Source organism: Aquila chrysaetos, chromosome 9, assembly GCF_900496995.4.
Source record: "Aquila chrysaetos chrysaetos chromosome 9, bAquChr1.4, whole genome shotgun sequence".
In the NCBI taxonomy this organism is placed as follows: domain Eukaryota; kingdom Metazoa; phylum Chordata; class Aves; order Accipitriformes; family Accipitridae; genus Aquila; species Aquila chrysaetos.
In genome coordinates, this window is record NC_044012.1 from 1,551,885 (window position 1) to 1,568,128 (window position 16,244).

Genomic DNA, 16,244 nt, shown 5'->3' on the forward strand with positions numbered 1-16,244 from the left:
TCTATTATCCTGCTTTATAGGAGATGAATCAGGAGCTATAAATACGCGGGTTGATCGGGGCGGTGCGGGCAGCGCGCTCTGCCTGCATGCAGGAGTGCCGGCAGCGCCAGAGGGTCGTGGCGGTTCAGCGTGGCCATCCCGGTGGACGGGTGAGCGGCTGCCCGGACCGGGACGGGCTGGCACCCAGCGTGATGGCGGCATCCCCGGTCCCGGATCCCGGCTCGGTGGCACCCGCCTGGCAGGGTCCCGGGTGGCCCCTGCCCCGTGACGGCTGCCCCGGGCCCCAGTTTCAGTCCCTGTGGTGGCTTTGGGTCACACCCCGCTGTGGTGGACATCACCGCCCCAGGAGCATCTGCCGGCACCGGGACGGCAACACGCGGCGGGGTGAAGGACACGCGGCACGGTGTCGCACAGCGCATGGCAGCGGGCAGCCGGCACACAGCGAACAGCACCCGGACTTTGGTGCAGCAAGCAGTGCGCGGCGCTTGGCGCGCTGCACGTGGCAGCGGCGTGGCACAGCGCCCGGCGTGCAGTACGTGGCACATGGCACAGCGTGGCACACGGCACAGCATGGCACACGGCACAGCGCATGGCACATGGCACAGCGCATGGCATGCAGCATACAGCACACAGCACACGGCACGTGGTGCATGGCATACGGTACACAGCACATGGCACGGCCCATAGCATATGGCACACGGTATGTGGCACACGGCACATGGTACGTTACATAGCACATGGCACACAGTATGTGGCACACGGCACAGTGTACAGCATGCAGCATACAGCACATGGCACAGCGTGCGGCATGCAGTGCGTGGCACGCAACCCACAGCACATGGTATAGCACATGGCACACGGTACATGGCACACGGCACGTGGCACGTGGCAGAGGCAATGTGCCGGGCAGGGGCAGGAGGCGGGTGCCGGCGCTGCCTCCACTCCCGCTCCCGTGGCCTGGATTTTGGGGCCGCGGCAGCGGCACAGCAGGGCAGTCGGCTGCTCCGGCACAACTTGAAAGCGGTGGCTGCTCAAAAGTACCGCAGCTTCAAAGCGCCGGCGCTCCCCTGCACGCTGCCAGTCACGAATCCCCTTAAATATAGGGGCAGCTGGAGCGGCCGGCGGCAGTGCCCGTGCGGGCAGCCGGGGCTGGGGGACACGTTCGGCTCTCGCTTGCTGCCGGCCAGGGCTGGGCAGCGTGGTGGAGCGGTGAGGGGCACGAGGGGGGCCGGGCAGCACCCCGAGAGCTGCCTGTCCCTCTGCCCGCGCCCCGCGGAGCAGCCGGCAGGGAGGTTTGGTGTTGGCGCCCAGACAGCACGCGGCACGGGCACGGGGCTGGTTGCTTTATTGGGGGGGGGGGGGGGGGTGTGTGTGTCCCCCGCACACCGGGGAGGGGTTCGTCATGCAGCCTCCAAACGACGTCACAGCGACAGAAAAGCGGGGACCGAGGGGACAGCAGGGACGGAGCGGGAACGGGCCACGGGGCACGGACCACTGGGACCGGGCAATGCCCGCTGGGGACCCCCAGTCCCCTGGGCAGCGCAGGGAGGGGTGCCCTGCACTGGGGCACCGGGACTGTCCCCGTATCGCGCTGCTGGCTCCCGGTGTACCCCCCCGCCCGGCAAGGAGGGGTCTGCGGCAGGGTTGGGACCCGGCGGGGACCCCGTCCGTCCCCACGCCACACTGCGGGGAGCCGGGGGGGCTCTCACTGGGGCGAGCTGAGGTTGGAGTCGGGGGTGTCGGGCTGGGGGCAGCGGGGGGGGGAAGGCCTTGTAGCTGTAGTACTCCACCACCTGCTTGGGCACCTCCGCCAGCACGCACTTCGCCAGGGCCGTCGGTGACGCCTGCGGGACGGGGGACACCGGGGGGGGGGGTACGGGTGAGTCAGGGCACGGTGGTACCCGCCTGCCCCGGCGTGAGGAGCAGCACCCGCGGGGGCACCGGCACGCCGTGGCGCGATGCTCGGTCCTGCCGTGGGGACGGGAGGACCGCCGATGCCCCACTCACGTTCTTGAACTCCCGGAAAGGGACGAACTGGACTATGTCACGGAGGACGGGCTCGCCCTTGGGGGAGCGCAGGATGCCGTCGTCCCCATCCAGGATCTGCATGTCGGTGAAGTCGGCGTTGCCCACCCCCACGATGATGATGGACATGGGCAGGTAGGAGGCGCGGACGATGGCCTCCCGCGTGTCCGCCATGTCCGTCACCACTCCGTCCGTCAGGATCAGCAGGATGAAGTATTGCTGGGGGGGACGACACACGGATGCTTTGCGGGGGGGGGGCTGCCTGGCCCCACCGCCAGCCCCAAGCGGGGGGAGCCGGACAAGGGGTCCACTCCGATGTGGGAGCAGCCACAAGTGTCATGAGCGTGCCGGGTCTCAGCCCAGCCTGTAGCCCACCGGCCAGGGACCGCGGGTACCTACTGAAGCCTCCTTCGTCCGCTCCTCGTTGGCTGCCACGCGAGCCACCTTGGAGATGATGGGGGCCACGTTGGTGGGGCCGTAGAGCTGGATTTTGGGCAGGCAGCTCTGGTAGGACTCCACGACGCCCTGGATGCCTGTGGGGGGATGTGAGGGGTGGGCAGCACCAGGCTCTGGGACAGGGGGGGGGCCATGGGACCAGCCTCCCCAGCCCCATCGGAGCTGGACTCACCCTCGCATTCATCATTGTCAGGGTTGAAGTTGATGGCGAAATCGTGGGAGACCTGGAGGGCGAGAGGGGAGGGGGCAGCCGGCGCCCACCCACCCGCCACGGCCCCCGGCACGTGCCGAGCCCCACAGGAGCCACGGCCAAGGGTGCCTGGAGGGACGAGGGTAACCCTGGCGTCCCATGGGGTCCCGGTGCCCTGACCACCCCCTTACCTCGTACTTGGGGGGGATCCTCGCACCAAAGCCCAGAGCTGAGAATTTCTTATCGCTGCAAGGGAAGAGGCATAAGGAGCCCCGGCACCGGCACTGCCAGCACCAGGGCGCCCATCACCGGGGCGTCCTGGCCCTGGGGTGGCCGTCACTGACCTGTCGTAGTCCTGGCAGATCTCACCCACCGCGACCAGTGCCTTGAGGTACTCGTTGGGCTGGTAGGGGTTGATGTAGTGCAGGGAGCAGCTGTTTCGGGGGTCCCCGTTGGAGGCCGTGAAGTCAATGGCCACCTGGCAGGGGGGCAGCGGTGAGGGTGCCCCCACGGCGAGCAGGGCCACCGGCACGTCCCTGCTCGGATCGGGTGGCTGTGCCGGCCCCGCTCACCGGCACCGTGGCACAGCTGAGGCTCGGGGGAGCCGGGACGCACAACCCACGGCCCCTGGTCCTGGGGACGGGCGCTTGGCACGGTGCCGGACCCCCTGCCCGGCTGCCGGCGCTTCGGGGCGGGGGTATGCCGCTCACCGTGAAGTGGATCTGGCAGCCGCCCATGATGTAGTCCAGGAAGGAGTAGACCCTGTGGATCTTCCAGAGGGACCCGCATCAGCCGGTCCTGCCCCACGCCGCCCCACAGCAGCCGGGCACGGCACGGCACGGCACGGCACGGCACGGGGGTGCTCACCTTCAGGTCCAGCAGCACCACGACCCCCGAGTTCTTGTAGTTGCGCTTCTTGATTTTGTACTTGGGGTTCATGCAGTCCCACTGCACCTGTGGCACGCAGCACCCGCGCTGCCTGCAGCCCCCCAGCCCCCGGGACGCGGCCCCGTGTGCCGGCACCCCGCAGCACCCCGCAGCACCCCAGCCCCACGGCTCTGCAGCACTGCGGCCCCACAACCCCATAACCCTGCAGCCCCACAGCCCCATAACCCCGCTGCCCCACAGACCCAGGTTGCAGCCACCTTCCCCGCTCCCCGCCAGACCACAGATTCCAGCCAGCCCAGCCAGGACCAGTTTCCCCAGAGGAGCCCAGACCCACCATCCCTTCCCCAAAGAGGGGGACAGCGAGGGGAGAACGGCCCCAAAACCAGAGGAGGAGCTGGGAGGTGCCTCCTGGAATGGGATCTGCTGGCAGCACGGAGGGGTGACCCCACGGGCTGTCCCCGCGTCCCCACGCCCACCTTGTTCTCCCCCATCGCCTTCTGCATCTCCTCGAAGGTGGTGAAGAACTCCCCGATGAAGTCGTGTTTGCCCCGCGAGTCGTAGTCCCACACCACGCACTGCGGCGGGGGACGGCTCAGCCCCGGCTGGGCAGCACCTGGCTGGGGGCGGGGGGCCGCACACCCACGGCCCCCCAAACTGCACCCAGCCCCAGCACCGTCCCCGGCGGCTTGGGGTTCCCGGCACGCCGCCCGTGCGGGGCCACGGGGAAGCCAGGAGACACATGCCCCCCGGGGGCAGGGGTAGGGGTCCCCATCACCCTTCCTCACCCTCAGCTTCCTCTTCTCCTCGCAGCTGCAGAGCGAGTTGAGGGAGACCTTGAAGGGCTCCCAGATGGGGCTCAGGTTGTTCTTCACCACCTGCGGGGGTCGAGGGGGGGCTCAGCGGGGCTGAGCAGCCGCCGGCGCGGCCACGGGCCAGCCGAGGGACAGATCCTGCCCAGGGCCTCACCTCGGTGCGGTATACCAGCTGCTCGCTGCGATCGTCATCGATGCGGTAGATCTCCAGGAAAGGATCCGACTTGCTGAAGAGATCCTGGAGACGGGAGGACGGGGCAGAGCACCATCCGCCCTGCCCACCCCGCCTGCCCTGCCCGCACGGCTCCCCTTGCCCGCAGGACCCGGCTCACCTTGTCATCCAACTTCTTGGCCCGGAAGGCGAGCTCCACGTAGCCGTTGTTCCCCGAGATCTCCTCCGAGATGACCTGCGAGGACAGGCGGCTGTGGGGTGCTCAGCACCCGGCACAGCTTTGTCCCCATGCCCTCCCTGCCAGCAGGGACCCCGAGCCCTCCCCACCCCCAAAAGCCTGGGGGGCAGCTGGATGACGGCTAGGACAGGAGAAGGGTCATTGGGGACCCCCCCCATGTGCCCCAGCTCAATGCCCCCCACCCCAGCTCAGTGCCACCCACGTGCCCCAGCTCAGTGCCGCTCCTGGCGCGGGTTCGGCTGCTCACCGTGATGGTGGACTTGCCCGCGAATTTCCCGTACTTGAGGAACAGCGGCTTCGTCACCCGCTTCTGCGCCACGATCTGCAAAAGCCGAGGGGTCGGGGAGGGGACGTCGCCGGTGGGTGTCCCCGGGGCGAGGGGCGCGGGCTCACCTGCCCCACGGTGCACTCCATGCCCCCCAGGAAATCGTCGTCGTGCGTGCCCACGCCGGCGTGCCCGTGGCTGTCGTACACCTCGAACCGCAGCTTCTGCACCTCCTCGAAGTAGTAGTCCACTGTGAAGATCTTGGCGAAGACGGGGTTGAGGTTGCTCTTGATGATCTCGCTGCGGTCCACCTGCACGGTGGGAGCTCGGCTTGGCGGGGGACAGCGGGGCCAGAGCCCAGCTCGGGGACGGATCTGGGGCCAGTGGAGCTGCCTAGGACCTCGGAATGCCGGAGCTCACCTGGAGCCGGGCACGGGGATGCCGGAGCCCAGGGGCAGAGGGATGTGGGGATGCAGGATGGGGGATGCCGGGCAGCTGCCGCGAAGGACCAGCCCTGCGCAAGCGTTTACCTGCCCGTGCCGGTTCCCAGGCGAACGGCATTTGGAGGCACTGGCTCGGGCAGGGATGTGCGCCCACGAGGGCACACGCAGGTCCCGGGGGCACTGCTCCCTCCGGAGCTCGGGGCAAACCCCGTGGTCAGTTCGAGGGGATGCTCTGACTCCGGACCATGGTTTGCCATGGCTCTGCCCAAGCAGGAGCAACGGGCTAGTGCCCAGGATGAGCCCCTGTGCTCCCCACCCCAGGCTGGCCAAGGGCAAGGGCCACTGGCCACCGTGGCCCTAGCAGGCGGGTGGGTGCTCAGCGTCTCCCGGCCGCGCCGGCAGCGGGTGCCGAGCGGCTTCCAGGAGCCTCCCCCGCACCCCGTCCCTGCCAGCGTTGACTCAACAGGACGCATCCTGGCCAGGGCACCCTGCCAGCCCGCCGGCCCCTGCCCACCGCCTGCCTGGTCCGGCGGCATCTGCCGAGCCCGCACCGCTGCGGCGGTGGCAGGGCCACCCCGTGCAGCACTGTGTCTCCTGCGTGGGCACTGCCAGCCCCGCAGCCCCGTCACCGGGGCTCCGGGTCACCTCAGCCCCTCCAGCGCCAGCCCCTGCCGGCGTGTCGGGCCGTTTTGGCGCTCGGACCCAGCGGGCAGCGGCTGAGCCGGCTTCAGCCACCGACTCGGCTGGGCTGGTGGACATGTTCTGGCAGGGACAGGGAGGGGACGGCTCACAGAGTCCCACCAAAAGGTGGCCCAGGAGGGGCCCTCTTGCCTCTTGGATCTGGCCCTTGCATGGCACGGCACGGCACACAGAGCGTGGGATGGCACGCCGTGGCACGGTAGGGTACAAACGGCTCGGCTCGGCACAGTCTGGGGAGCCGCAGCTGGCACAGGGCCCCTCGCCGCCCGCCCTGGCTCCGGCTCTGGCTCCGGCGAGCAGAGTCAATTACACGCAGAGGGATTTAGCGCTAAATCTGCCGGCTGAGCAGCGGTGATTAGTGAGCGCGGAGCTGCCGGCACCAGCCCAGAGCTAAGCCGTGGGGGGAGCGATGGGAAGGAGCCGTGCCAGCCCCAGTGTCGGTCCCGGTGCCGGCCGCGGCTCGTGTGGGCACCACGGCCCCACAGCACGGCACAGCGAGGGGCACGAGGCCGCAGTGCCGGCCCTGACCCCCTCCGAGCTGGCTGTCCCGAGCAGGATGAGGCCAGCCCGCAAGCCCTGATCCCTCCCCAGCGGTGGCCAAGGTGTCTCTTGGCCCTGGCCCGGGGCAGCGGAGCCGTGCTGGAGCCACGCACCGCGGGCACCCTGTTCCCCGGTTTTACCGGAGCCCCCGAGGACTCGCTCTAACCAAGGTGTCTGCACTGTCCCCATGCGCTGCCGAGGGTCCCGCAGCACCCTGCCCTGCTCCATGAGCCTTGCGCTCTGCACCCTACACCTCGTGCCCTGCTCCCTGCACCGTGAGCTCTGCGCCTTGCGTCCAGCATCCTCTGTGTGCACCCTGCACCCTGCTCTGCACCATCTCCTGCACCTTGCACCCTGCTCTGCATCACCTCCTGCACCTTGCACCCTGCTCTGCACCATCTCCTGCACCTTGCACCCTGCTCTGCACCCTGCGCAGCGGCTCCTGCCCTGTCTCCAGCCCCACGGGCGTTGGGGCCACCCTGGGGCTGTCTCTGCTCCCGTCGCTATCACAGAGACACAAACTCTGCGCCCAGCACCCTGCACCCAGCCCCGCCACGACCCCGACGACAGCCGGCCCCCGCCATGCCTCGCTGCGGTGGGTGCCGGCGGTGCCCCCCACCCTCCTACCTCCATCCACTGGCCCTGGGACTGCATCAGCAACAGGACGCAGGGGTCCGACTTGTTGAGCGTGTCGCGGTCCAGGAGATGCTTACAGCTCACCCGCAGCTCCACCTTGGAGAGGACGGCCAGCGGAGCCTGGGGGGACGGCTCGGGGGTCTCACCCATGGTGGCCGTGGCGCGGTGGGTGGCCGGGCGCGACGGGGGGCAGGCGGCCCCGTGGGAGAAAGGCATGCGGGGGGAGCGGGGCGGCGAGGGCGGCCGCTGCCTTCGTTGCCGTCAGGGAGCCGGGCAGGCGCCCGTCATGCCCGGGGCACGTCGCCCCGCAGTGCCAGGCGTGGGGCTGGAGCCCAGGTCCGTGGCGTCGGGCAGGTCCCCGGTGGCAGTGGGTGTTGGTGGGGACCGGGGTGGGATGATCTGGTGGGTGGAGGGGACCTCAGGGACCCCCTCCGAGATGGGGTGGCCGGTTCCAGTCCCAATGGCTCTGCAGGGCCCTGCAAGGCGTCAAAGCACAGCGGGGTGAGCCGGAGCTGGGACACCCCCTCGCGACGCTGCCCGCGTACCCCCCGAGCGCCAGCCAGCCCCACGGGTGCTGCTGTGCCCCCGTTCACCCACCAGCCCCCTGGGCCGACCAGGGGTCCCGTGGGGCTGTGTCCACCTCTGCCCCCGACCCTGCCCAGGGGCAGGATGCGTCCCACGGGGAAGGGGCACCCGAGTGGGGCCGGGATGCTGCGCAGGAGCGGGGGCTGCGCAGGCAGCCCTGGGCCCCCCACCCCGGGGTGCCCTTCCTAGTGCTGGGGAGCAGAAAATCCCCTCCTGCCCCTGCAGGCAGCACCCCCCCCCATCCGGGCAGGGCTCGCCGGCAAGGGCAGCGGGGACGCCAGGTCCTTGTCCGTGCCGCCGGGTGATGGTGGCAGTGCCGGCCATATCCCGCTGCCCCAGGCAGGACTGGTGGCACCCCAGGGTTGACCCCCCCATGCTGGGGACGGGGGCCACCCTCCCCCCGGAGGCTGGTGACACTCAGCCAGGTGATGCTGCAGCGACGGGTCATCGAGGGGGTCTGCCAGCCCCAGCCTGGGGCTTGTCCCCCCCAGCCAAACCCCCGGGGGCTGCCTGGCTCGGGCTGAGCAGCACTCCTGCCCGCACCCCAGCGTGCCCAGCCCGGCCAAAGTTTCTCGGCAAAGTCACGCGTGACCCGAGTCCTCCCCGGCACACGGCTCCGGTGCCCCAGCTCCGGCGGGCATCGTCGTCCTCTTCCCCGGGATCGTGGGCACCCCTTGGCATCCCCCAGCGGAGGGGGCACCGGCTCCCACCCTGCCCAGTCAACCCCCTCACCTGGGTGCCGGTGGCCTGGGGTCCGCACACGGCCGGGCCGAGGGCTTGGGTCGGTGTGCCAGCCGGAGCCGGTGTGCCAGCCGGAGCCGCCGCCGCTGCCACCTCCACACAACTGACTCAAGCTGCAGTTCGGGAACGGAGCCCTAAGAGGGAGACGACAAGCTCCGTTAACTGCCTCGCTGCCGGTACCCGAGCGGAGCCCGTCCGCGGGCACCGGGGCTGAGCGGGGTTCCCGGGGTCCCCGGCACCGCTGGCAGTGCCGGGGCAGTTGCTCCTGCTCCCGGTGAGCCGCCTGTGGCACAGCCCTCGCTCCCAGCACCCCACGGCCCCTCGCCCCTCCCCAGCCGCTCCCCGTGGGGTGCCCTAGGCCTGCCCCGGTCGCGGTCGTGGTCCCCCCCCCCCCACGTTCTCAGCTAACACCCCGCCGCAAGGACGGGGTGCCCCAAAACTGCCGGCTGTCCTCCCCACATGCCGGAGCACCCGGACCCACGCTCCACGCATGCAGAACCCCGGGCGACCCGTCCGCCGGGCCGGGGGGCTGCCCTGGCACCCCCCACCCACGCACGTCACCCCAGCACTGCGGTGCTGTCAGCTCAGCTTTATGAAAGATGATGTAATTAGCCCATATTTGGAGGGATTAAAATGCAGATAGGGCTAATGAGCAGGAGGGCACTGCAGGGCCCTGGGCTTTGGGAGCTAATCCCCAGCCTGCGTGGCAGAAATAGGCCACCCTCCTTCCCCGCTCCTCCTGCAGCCCCACGGCACAGCCCCGTGGGGCAGGAGGCAGCCGACCGACGGTGGGGACGCAGGATCCGACCGCAGGCTCGGGCAGCGGGGCTGGGAAGGATGAGCCGGCGGTCTGCCACGGCACGGGCAGCCCCACGCCGGGCAGCTCTTGCCCCCAGCGTTTGAGCAACCTCGGGTTCATCTGGCTGTGCCGGGGCTCCCGCCGGCCCCTGTGCCGGAGCGCTCGATTGTATCTGATCCCCAAGTTTCTGTCGACCTGCTAACGAAAACAAACGATTCAATTATCCCGGCAGGGGCGATTCGCAGCATGGCCAGGCTGCAGAACGGCCCCAGAACTGCTTAGCCAGCGAAGGGACCACGTGAGTGCTCCCCAGAGCGGGACGGACCCCACCAACGCTGCCCCGTGACCCATCGCGCCTGACCCCACATCAGCCCCCTGCCCTGGGGCAGGCAGAGCCCAGGACCCCCCCAACACAGCCACCAGGATGGGCCAGAGCCCCCAGACCCTTCTCCACAGAGGAGCCGGGCTCCTCTCCGATGCCACTAAGGTATTTCCTTAAAGAAATCACCTCGCTCCCCCCACACCCCTCCAAAATCAGGGAAGATCCCCCCACACACAGACAGTGCAGGGCACAGCCCCAGTGAGCACCATGGACCCCCCCAGGAGAGGCTCACTGGGCAAACTGCCCACAGGTGACACCCACAACACCCCACCTTCTACAGCAGAGCCAACTGCTCTGCCCGACACAGCACCACAGGCAGATATGTGGAAATCATTAAATCTGCAATACTGGCAGAGCAGACAGGTAAGTGGGAAGCAGACAAAGCTTGTCAGGGAGGGGGTATCCCAAAAAACCCTTGACTGGCAGCTTCAGCCGCCCCACAGACAGTGAGACAGGTCAGGCTCTAGCACAGGAGGGAGCCCAGGCTGCCTCCCTGAAGGGAGCTGCGCAAGGCCGACGTGTTTGCTTCACTCGCTTTCAGGAAAGTTTGGAGCCTCTAACCACAGCAAACGAGGTTTCCCATGTCCGAACAGCAACTCCCCCAGACCGCATCCCTCCACGCACAGCGGCCCACGATCTGCACCGGCACACGTGCTGTACACACACAGCAGCCGAGCGGGCGTGCGCAGGCAACAGGGCAGCTCAGTTCTGTACATTTGCCCTAAAAAGACAGAACACTCCTATTTCTATATTTTTTTTTTATTGACAGTTCTAGGGAGAACAGTTCATTTCTTCTTCTCCACATCCTGCTCTGCCGCTTCTTTGGCGCGTTTCGCACGAATCCCAAAGAGACGGGCGTTGGCCCGGGCCATGCGCAGGCTGGCAAAGGCCTTGAAGTTCTTCTCGTCTTCTGAGATAACACGGGCCTTCTCCCGTTTGAAAACCTAGTGGGAGAGAGCGCCAGACAGTCAGACCGCACATCAGAGGCTCCCAGAGAAGACTGTATTTAAGGCTTAACACAATTAACCTCGCTACATTTTTACCACTAGCTCCAGGACGCTGTTAAGAATAGAGCATTTATGCCATCTACAGGCCCTGCCCTTATCGTCACTCCACCAGGCACCTCATTTCAACCGGTTCCTAATTCGCCAGTGCACGTCAGCGCAAGACCAGAACATACCAGGAAAAAAAAAAAGCGCAACATGAAAGCTGAGTCAGGTTTGTGGCGTGCTGTCCATGGCACCTTTCGGAAGCAGCAAGGGTTGAGGCAAACGGTGACGACGCAACCTGCCCAGGCTGTCGTGCTGCCAGCACACATCCCTCACCCCAACACGTCCCAAATTTCACAGGGCTACAAGCTCCCTCAAAGGTACAAGTGGACCAACGACCCTTGAGCCCACCTGGAGGACACAGCGCTGAGCACAAACATGCACGGCAGATGGTTCATGTGCGCCTTCACAGGAATCGTGTGATTTGGGGGGTTATCATGCAGATTCCCCCGTGGCCTTCTCTGGAGAGCATACGGAGCTCTGCTTCTCCCACGGGCCATTCAGGGTAGAAGTGGAACACCTACGTATGATTATTCCCAACCAACATGTCTTGAGCTGAACCCCTGACACTGGTGCCTGGAGCTCTCCTCTGCACCCACAAACACAGCTCATCATGCAAGGACTCCCTCAGTTGATAAGAAGTTTAGCAGAGCTCCAAATAATTAGTTCTTTACAGTCCACTCTGCAATGCCGAGGAACCAGACAGATGTTGGCAAAAGACAAGGACAAGCTTGGCCTGTTCCTGTTTTTTTTTTTTGATCCAGGATGGGAAGTGCCTGGAGGCAGCAACCCTTAGCTGTAGAACAGTGAGAAGAAAATCCTCTCCGGGAAGTTTAAGTCTCAATCATGTCACACAGAGAACGTGATGTAGTTACACTTACATTCTTGATTGGCATAACCGGTCCAGTCAGCTGAGTCGCCATCTTGAGTTCCTCAGCCTGCATAACAAGAGAACAAAAAAAACATTATTAAAACCCCCAGTATTTAAAACATCTAAGGTTAGTACCTCGGTTAAAAACATGCCCTGTGTGCAGGTACTCAGCTTAAACACGTTGTTAACAATTCTGACCAGAGATTTAACGCCAACTGGTAACGAATTCAGCATTTCAGCCATGCAGCTATAGAAGTACTTGGCACAGACATGCCGCATCGACAACCCGCGTTTTGCCTGGCTATCGATCAGCCCGGATCTGGCCAGAGGAGCAGCGGCCTTTCGGGAGTTCTGCCAGCTAGAAAAACGTTGACGTCTACTGTGCCATTTTTAGTTTGATACCCAGATATTCCTCAGCAATTCCTTCTAAGGCTAACTCCAGCTTCTTGTAAGAGTATGGCATCGCACAAAAATTATTTATTTTAGATAGTTTATTTCAAGTAAACAAATCTGAAACAGTATTTCAGATGCAAGTAGCTGTACCTACTGGTACAGAAGCTGCAGACCCTTCCTCCCCTGTTCTGAAAAGCAGCCCAAGCACGGTGGGCTCCACTACAGTTAAGTGGCTCAGAGCCGACATGCTCCAGAAGACTGAGGATAGCTTGAGCACGCCACCTCGTTTCATGGCTTGCACCGCCCCACGGGAAGCATGTATCTACCACAGGCAGAGCCAAGGAAAGCCAGCTATACTCTGGATCTTGCTGAGATTTTAATGAAAAGCATTTTTGTATGTCAACAGCAACAACCTCCTTGAGACTGCCTTATGCACAGCTTTCACTGAACTGCTCCACTGAAGAGTTTGTCCTCGCCTTCCTCACCCTTTCCACACAGCTGTCACCACAGCAGAACACAACTCCAGATGGACTTTTCAGCCATTCTGACAATTTAGCTTCGTAAACTAAAATTCAACTGGTTGGTCAACGACCAAAGCTCCAGCAAACAGACCACCCGAGGAGTCCAGCCCCAAACCTGAGCTGCGCCCCTTTGCCCAGCAGTCCCTAGGCCAAAAATCTGCCCAAAGCATTACTGTAACCCAAGAGATCCCCGTGGAAATTGACTCTTATCAGGACTGGCCTTGCGCTGGGCTCAGTCATCCCTACGGACGTGCACAGGAAACATGCTGTCCCTGAAAGAAGGGCTGCTCCCCCCTGGGGGGTTTATGTTATGAAAAGCGTTCAAGAGCAATGCCTGACTGCACACCATGGCACCAGGATGGACCAACGACCAAACCTCTAAAAACTTGACCAGAAACAGACCCCGTGAAGTGTTTCTAGCAGCCAAGTACTTACAGAGCTGTCTCCCTTCTTAGGCATAGCCGGCTTCCTTGGGAAGAGGATAAGTTTGGAGCGGTACTCCTTCAGCCTCTGCACGTTGGCTTGCAGGGACTCGGTAGACTTGTTACGTCGCCGGGGATCCACAGAGATTCCAATAGTCCGGGCAAACTTTTTGTTAATGCCAGCAAGCTGAAGAGAGAGTGGACAGTGTCAGCATCCAACAACTCCCAACGCCACCACACTACTGCCGGGAGCCGCTCCGGTCATCAGCCAGACAAGGGTTTGAGCACAGCCATCACAGGCTACAGAGTCTGGAGAAAGGTTTAGCATCTGACCGAACGGCCCATTGGCAGTGTGAGGGTCTGGCAAGAGGGACTGATGCAGGCAAAGGGCATCCTGGTGTCTGTATTTCAATGCTTAAAATGTTCCACAGACTTTACAGTTATTTTTGCAGATGGATCTCCTCAGGAGAGCAAAGGGCAACCCCTGAGTAATTATGACGGGGACATTTAAACTCTTGATACACACAAGACAAAAATGTATGAAGTCTGCAAGCGGATAACTCTGGTTCACTGAATACTGGAAGCTCCATTGAAGAAGTATTTTTTTGTAACCATCTTAAATGAGAAATAACCTCATTTTCTGTTTAAAAACAAACATCTGCGTACCATTTTGTATTCCAACATTATCGAAAAAGTAAAGAAAAATAAAGTAATGAAGCATTTGGCATCTAAAAGAACAATTTTACTGCTTCAATGCACTAATTTCACTGTTATAAATGTTTTAATTAGATACTAAACAACGCACAAGAGATGGCTGTGGATGCCGGCTGCCAGTAAGCACTGATGTTTATTCCTGCCCACTGTGTGGAGATAGGCGGGTGAGGGTTCCTGCAGACCACCACGATCCAGCTTTTAACATCTCATCAGCTCGGCATGCCTGGGAAGGTCATCGAGAACAGTTTCCTGAAGCAACGGAGGGCACTGAACACTTCCCACAGACTTCTAAGTGTTCCTAAACCAGCTTGTAGATATTGCATGGGAAGCAGGCACAGCTGCTTTATGAAGCTATGCTGAACAGTTCCCTTCCCTCGCACAACATCCCCTACTTCTCTTAAGAATAAGTTGAGGGTGGCTTACTTGGTCCACAACACAAACAGGTTCCCATTGGCTCAAATTTTTAGGATTAGCAGAAACATGTCTCACAAAAAAATGAAATAATTTAATGCAAAAACTATTAGTTTTTTTCCCCACCCACCCCCCAAAAGAAGTTTAGGACACTCAATTAAGGCTCTTCCAGAACCCAATTCTAATGGAATTTTGTTCAGGTGACAGTCTGACCAGACAAATGGGTGTTTACTTTTCAAAGCAACTTTTTACTCTGACGTACGCTACTGCACCCCCATGCCACAGCTAAAGAAAAGGCAAGAGCAGTGTTTTCTACGCTCCTGTAGAGCCAGCAACAACAGATGTCTCCCCCGGCTGAGCCAGCATCAGCAGATGCCGACACCTTGGCAATTCACTCGCGCGTTGCCCACATGCAGACGAACAGGACAAGACAACCGTGCTCAGACTCGGAGTTAGTTTTATTGGGTTGGGATCACTGCTCTGTACTTACTTTAAGCTCTTCGAGGCTGAAGCCTCTGCCAGCACGAACTTTTTTGTGGTATCTGATAGTAGGGCACCTCACTATAGGCCGGATGGGCCCAGCCACGGGCCGGGGAGCGATGCGGCGAGCCTTCGCCTGGCGGGCCTTCCTCCTGGAAGGTTGAAGGGGAAAGCGATGAGGAACACTGCATTTCTGCCAGATGTGCCACTCCTACGCTGCCAGGCGACCTCCCTCGTGGGGCAGCATTTGCAGCGTGTGGATCTCTCAGAAGCAAACACAGCACTGGCCTAGCAGCTCAGACAGGCTGATGCCTGCTTCTACGGAACAGCCGCAGTCATCAGATACAGAAGGGTTCGAGGGAATCATCAATGAGGTACAGCGATTCCGGAGACTTCTCATCACTTGACTGCAGCTAGAATGGCCTGACCCTGACCAGAGACCCCACACCCCGCTGCCATCCCACAGCCTTTAACAAGGTTAGGGGAACTACTTAACACAAAGACACAGTACTTCAGCTTCCTAAACAGCCCGATACAAGACGAGAGACACCTTCCCCCCCGCTACCCGAGCTAAAGCAGCAGGAGCAGGCCGGGGGAAGCCGGGCCGCGGGCACTCACCTGCGGATCTTGCGGGCGGGCTGGTTGAACCATGTGGCCACTCGCCGCTGCCAGTCCTTGTGGAAGTGGGGCTTCAGGATCATGCCATTGCGGCTGGGCGCCATGGCTGCCGGGGCCTGCGGACACGGGCAGGGCTAAAGGCGGCTGCCGGCCCCGCCCGGGTAGCGGGGCCGCGGGGCATCCCCCGGCGACCGGGCCAGAGGCCCTTCCCCGGTCCCCGTGCCACCCAGGACAGGCCCAGAACGCTCCCGAGCCCGCCGGGCCAGGCCCATGTCCATGCCCAGGCCGGGAGCCTGTCAGCGCTCCCCTCCGGGCCCGGGCCCAAGCCCTCCGCGCAACCCGCAGCCCCGCGCAGGCCTCCGAGCGGCCCCCAGGCACAGCCCGGTCCGAAACAAAGCCCCCGGAGGCCGGATGGCGGCGGATGGAGCCCCCCCGGCCGCGGCATCGCCCCGACTCACCTCCCGCCACTGCAAATGGCCGACCGGAAAAGGAAGCGGAGGCCCCCGAGAGCGCCGGAAGTGCGGCAGCGGCGGCCAATGGGGAGCGCCGCGGGAACGGCCCAATGGGAACGACAGCGGCGGAAGAGCCTGGCGGCAGCTTCACCGCGCCCCTAGTAAAGATGGCGGCAGTTTAAAGGGGCCGCGCACACCGAGGCGAAGGGAGCCCCGGGGCCCACATGCCCGGTGCGATGGGAACGGACATGGGGCAGGGGGTTACACCGTCCCCAAGGGCTCCCGCAGGACCGCGGGGGACCCTGTTCCCCTCCACACCGCACAAGCAGGGAGACCCTGCTCCGCCATGGGGCCCCCCGCAGGGCTCTGCCACCTTCCCCAGTTTGGGGCGAGCAGCAGCATCTCCTGCGTGGCAGGAGGGGGGTCAGGGGACCACCACCCG

General features: G+C 63.5%; 2 protein-coding genes and 1 non-coding gene across 3 annotated transcripts; all 3 read right to left on the reverse strand.

The window, feature by feature from the left end:
- Positions 1-1,595: 1,595 nt before the first annotated feature.
- Positions 1,596-8,812, reverse strand: CPNE7 (copine 7). Its single transcript, XM_030023911.1, is given in 17 exon segments — positions 1,596-1,762; positions 1,764-1,844; positions 2,008-2,244; positions 2,425-2,558; positions 2,654-2,705; positions 2,863-2,917; positions 3,016-3,149; positions 3,382-3,441; positions 3,539-3,625; positions 4,036-4,134; positions 4,345-4,434; positions 4,526-4,609; positions 4,704-4,778; positions 5,029-5,103; positions 5,175-5,357; positions 7,356-7,840; positions 8,682-8,812. Coding segments are annotated over 16 exon segments (1,728 nt in total). The 5' UTR covers positions 7,581-7,840; positions 8,682-8,812; the 3' UTR covers positions 1,596-1,705.
- Positions 8,813-10,614: 1,802 nt separating this feature from the next.
- On the reverse strand, positions 10,615-15,942 carry RPL13 (ribosomal protein L13). The gene is made up of 6 exons (XM_030023950.2): positions 15,809-15,942; positions 15,351-15,466; positions 14,743-14,884; positions 13,141-13,314; positions 11,802-11,858; positions 10,615-10,815 (listed from the first exon to the last, which is right to left on the reverse strand). Exons 2-6 carry the CDS (start codon positions 15,452-15,454, stop codon positions 10,657-10,659), a joined length of 636 nt encoding a protein of 211 aa, XP_029879810.1. The 5' UTR covers positions 15,455-15,466; positions 15,809-15,942; the 3' UTR covers positions 10,615-10,656.
- On the reverse strand, positions 15,053-15,134 carry LOC115346682. The gene has a single exon (XR_003925208.1). It is a non-coding gene; the product is annotated as a small nucleolar RNA MBII-202 (small nucleolar RNA).
- Positions 15,943-16,244: the final 302 nt, after the last annotated feature.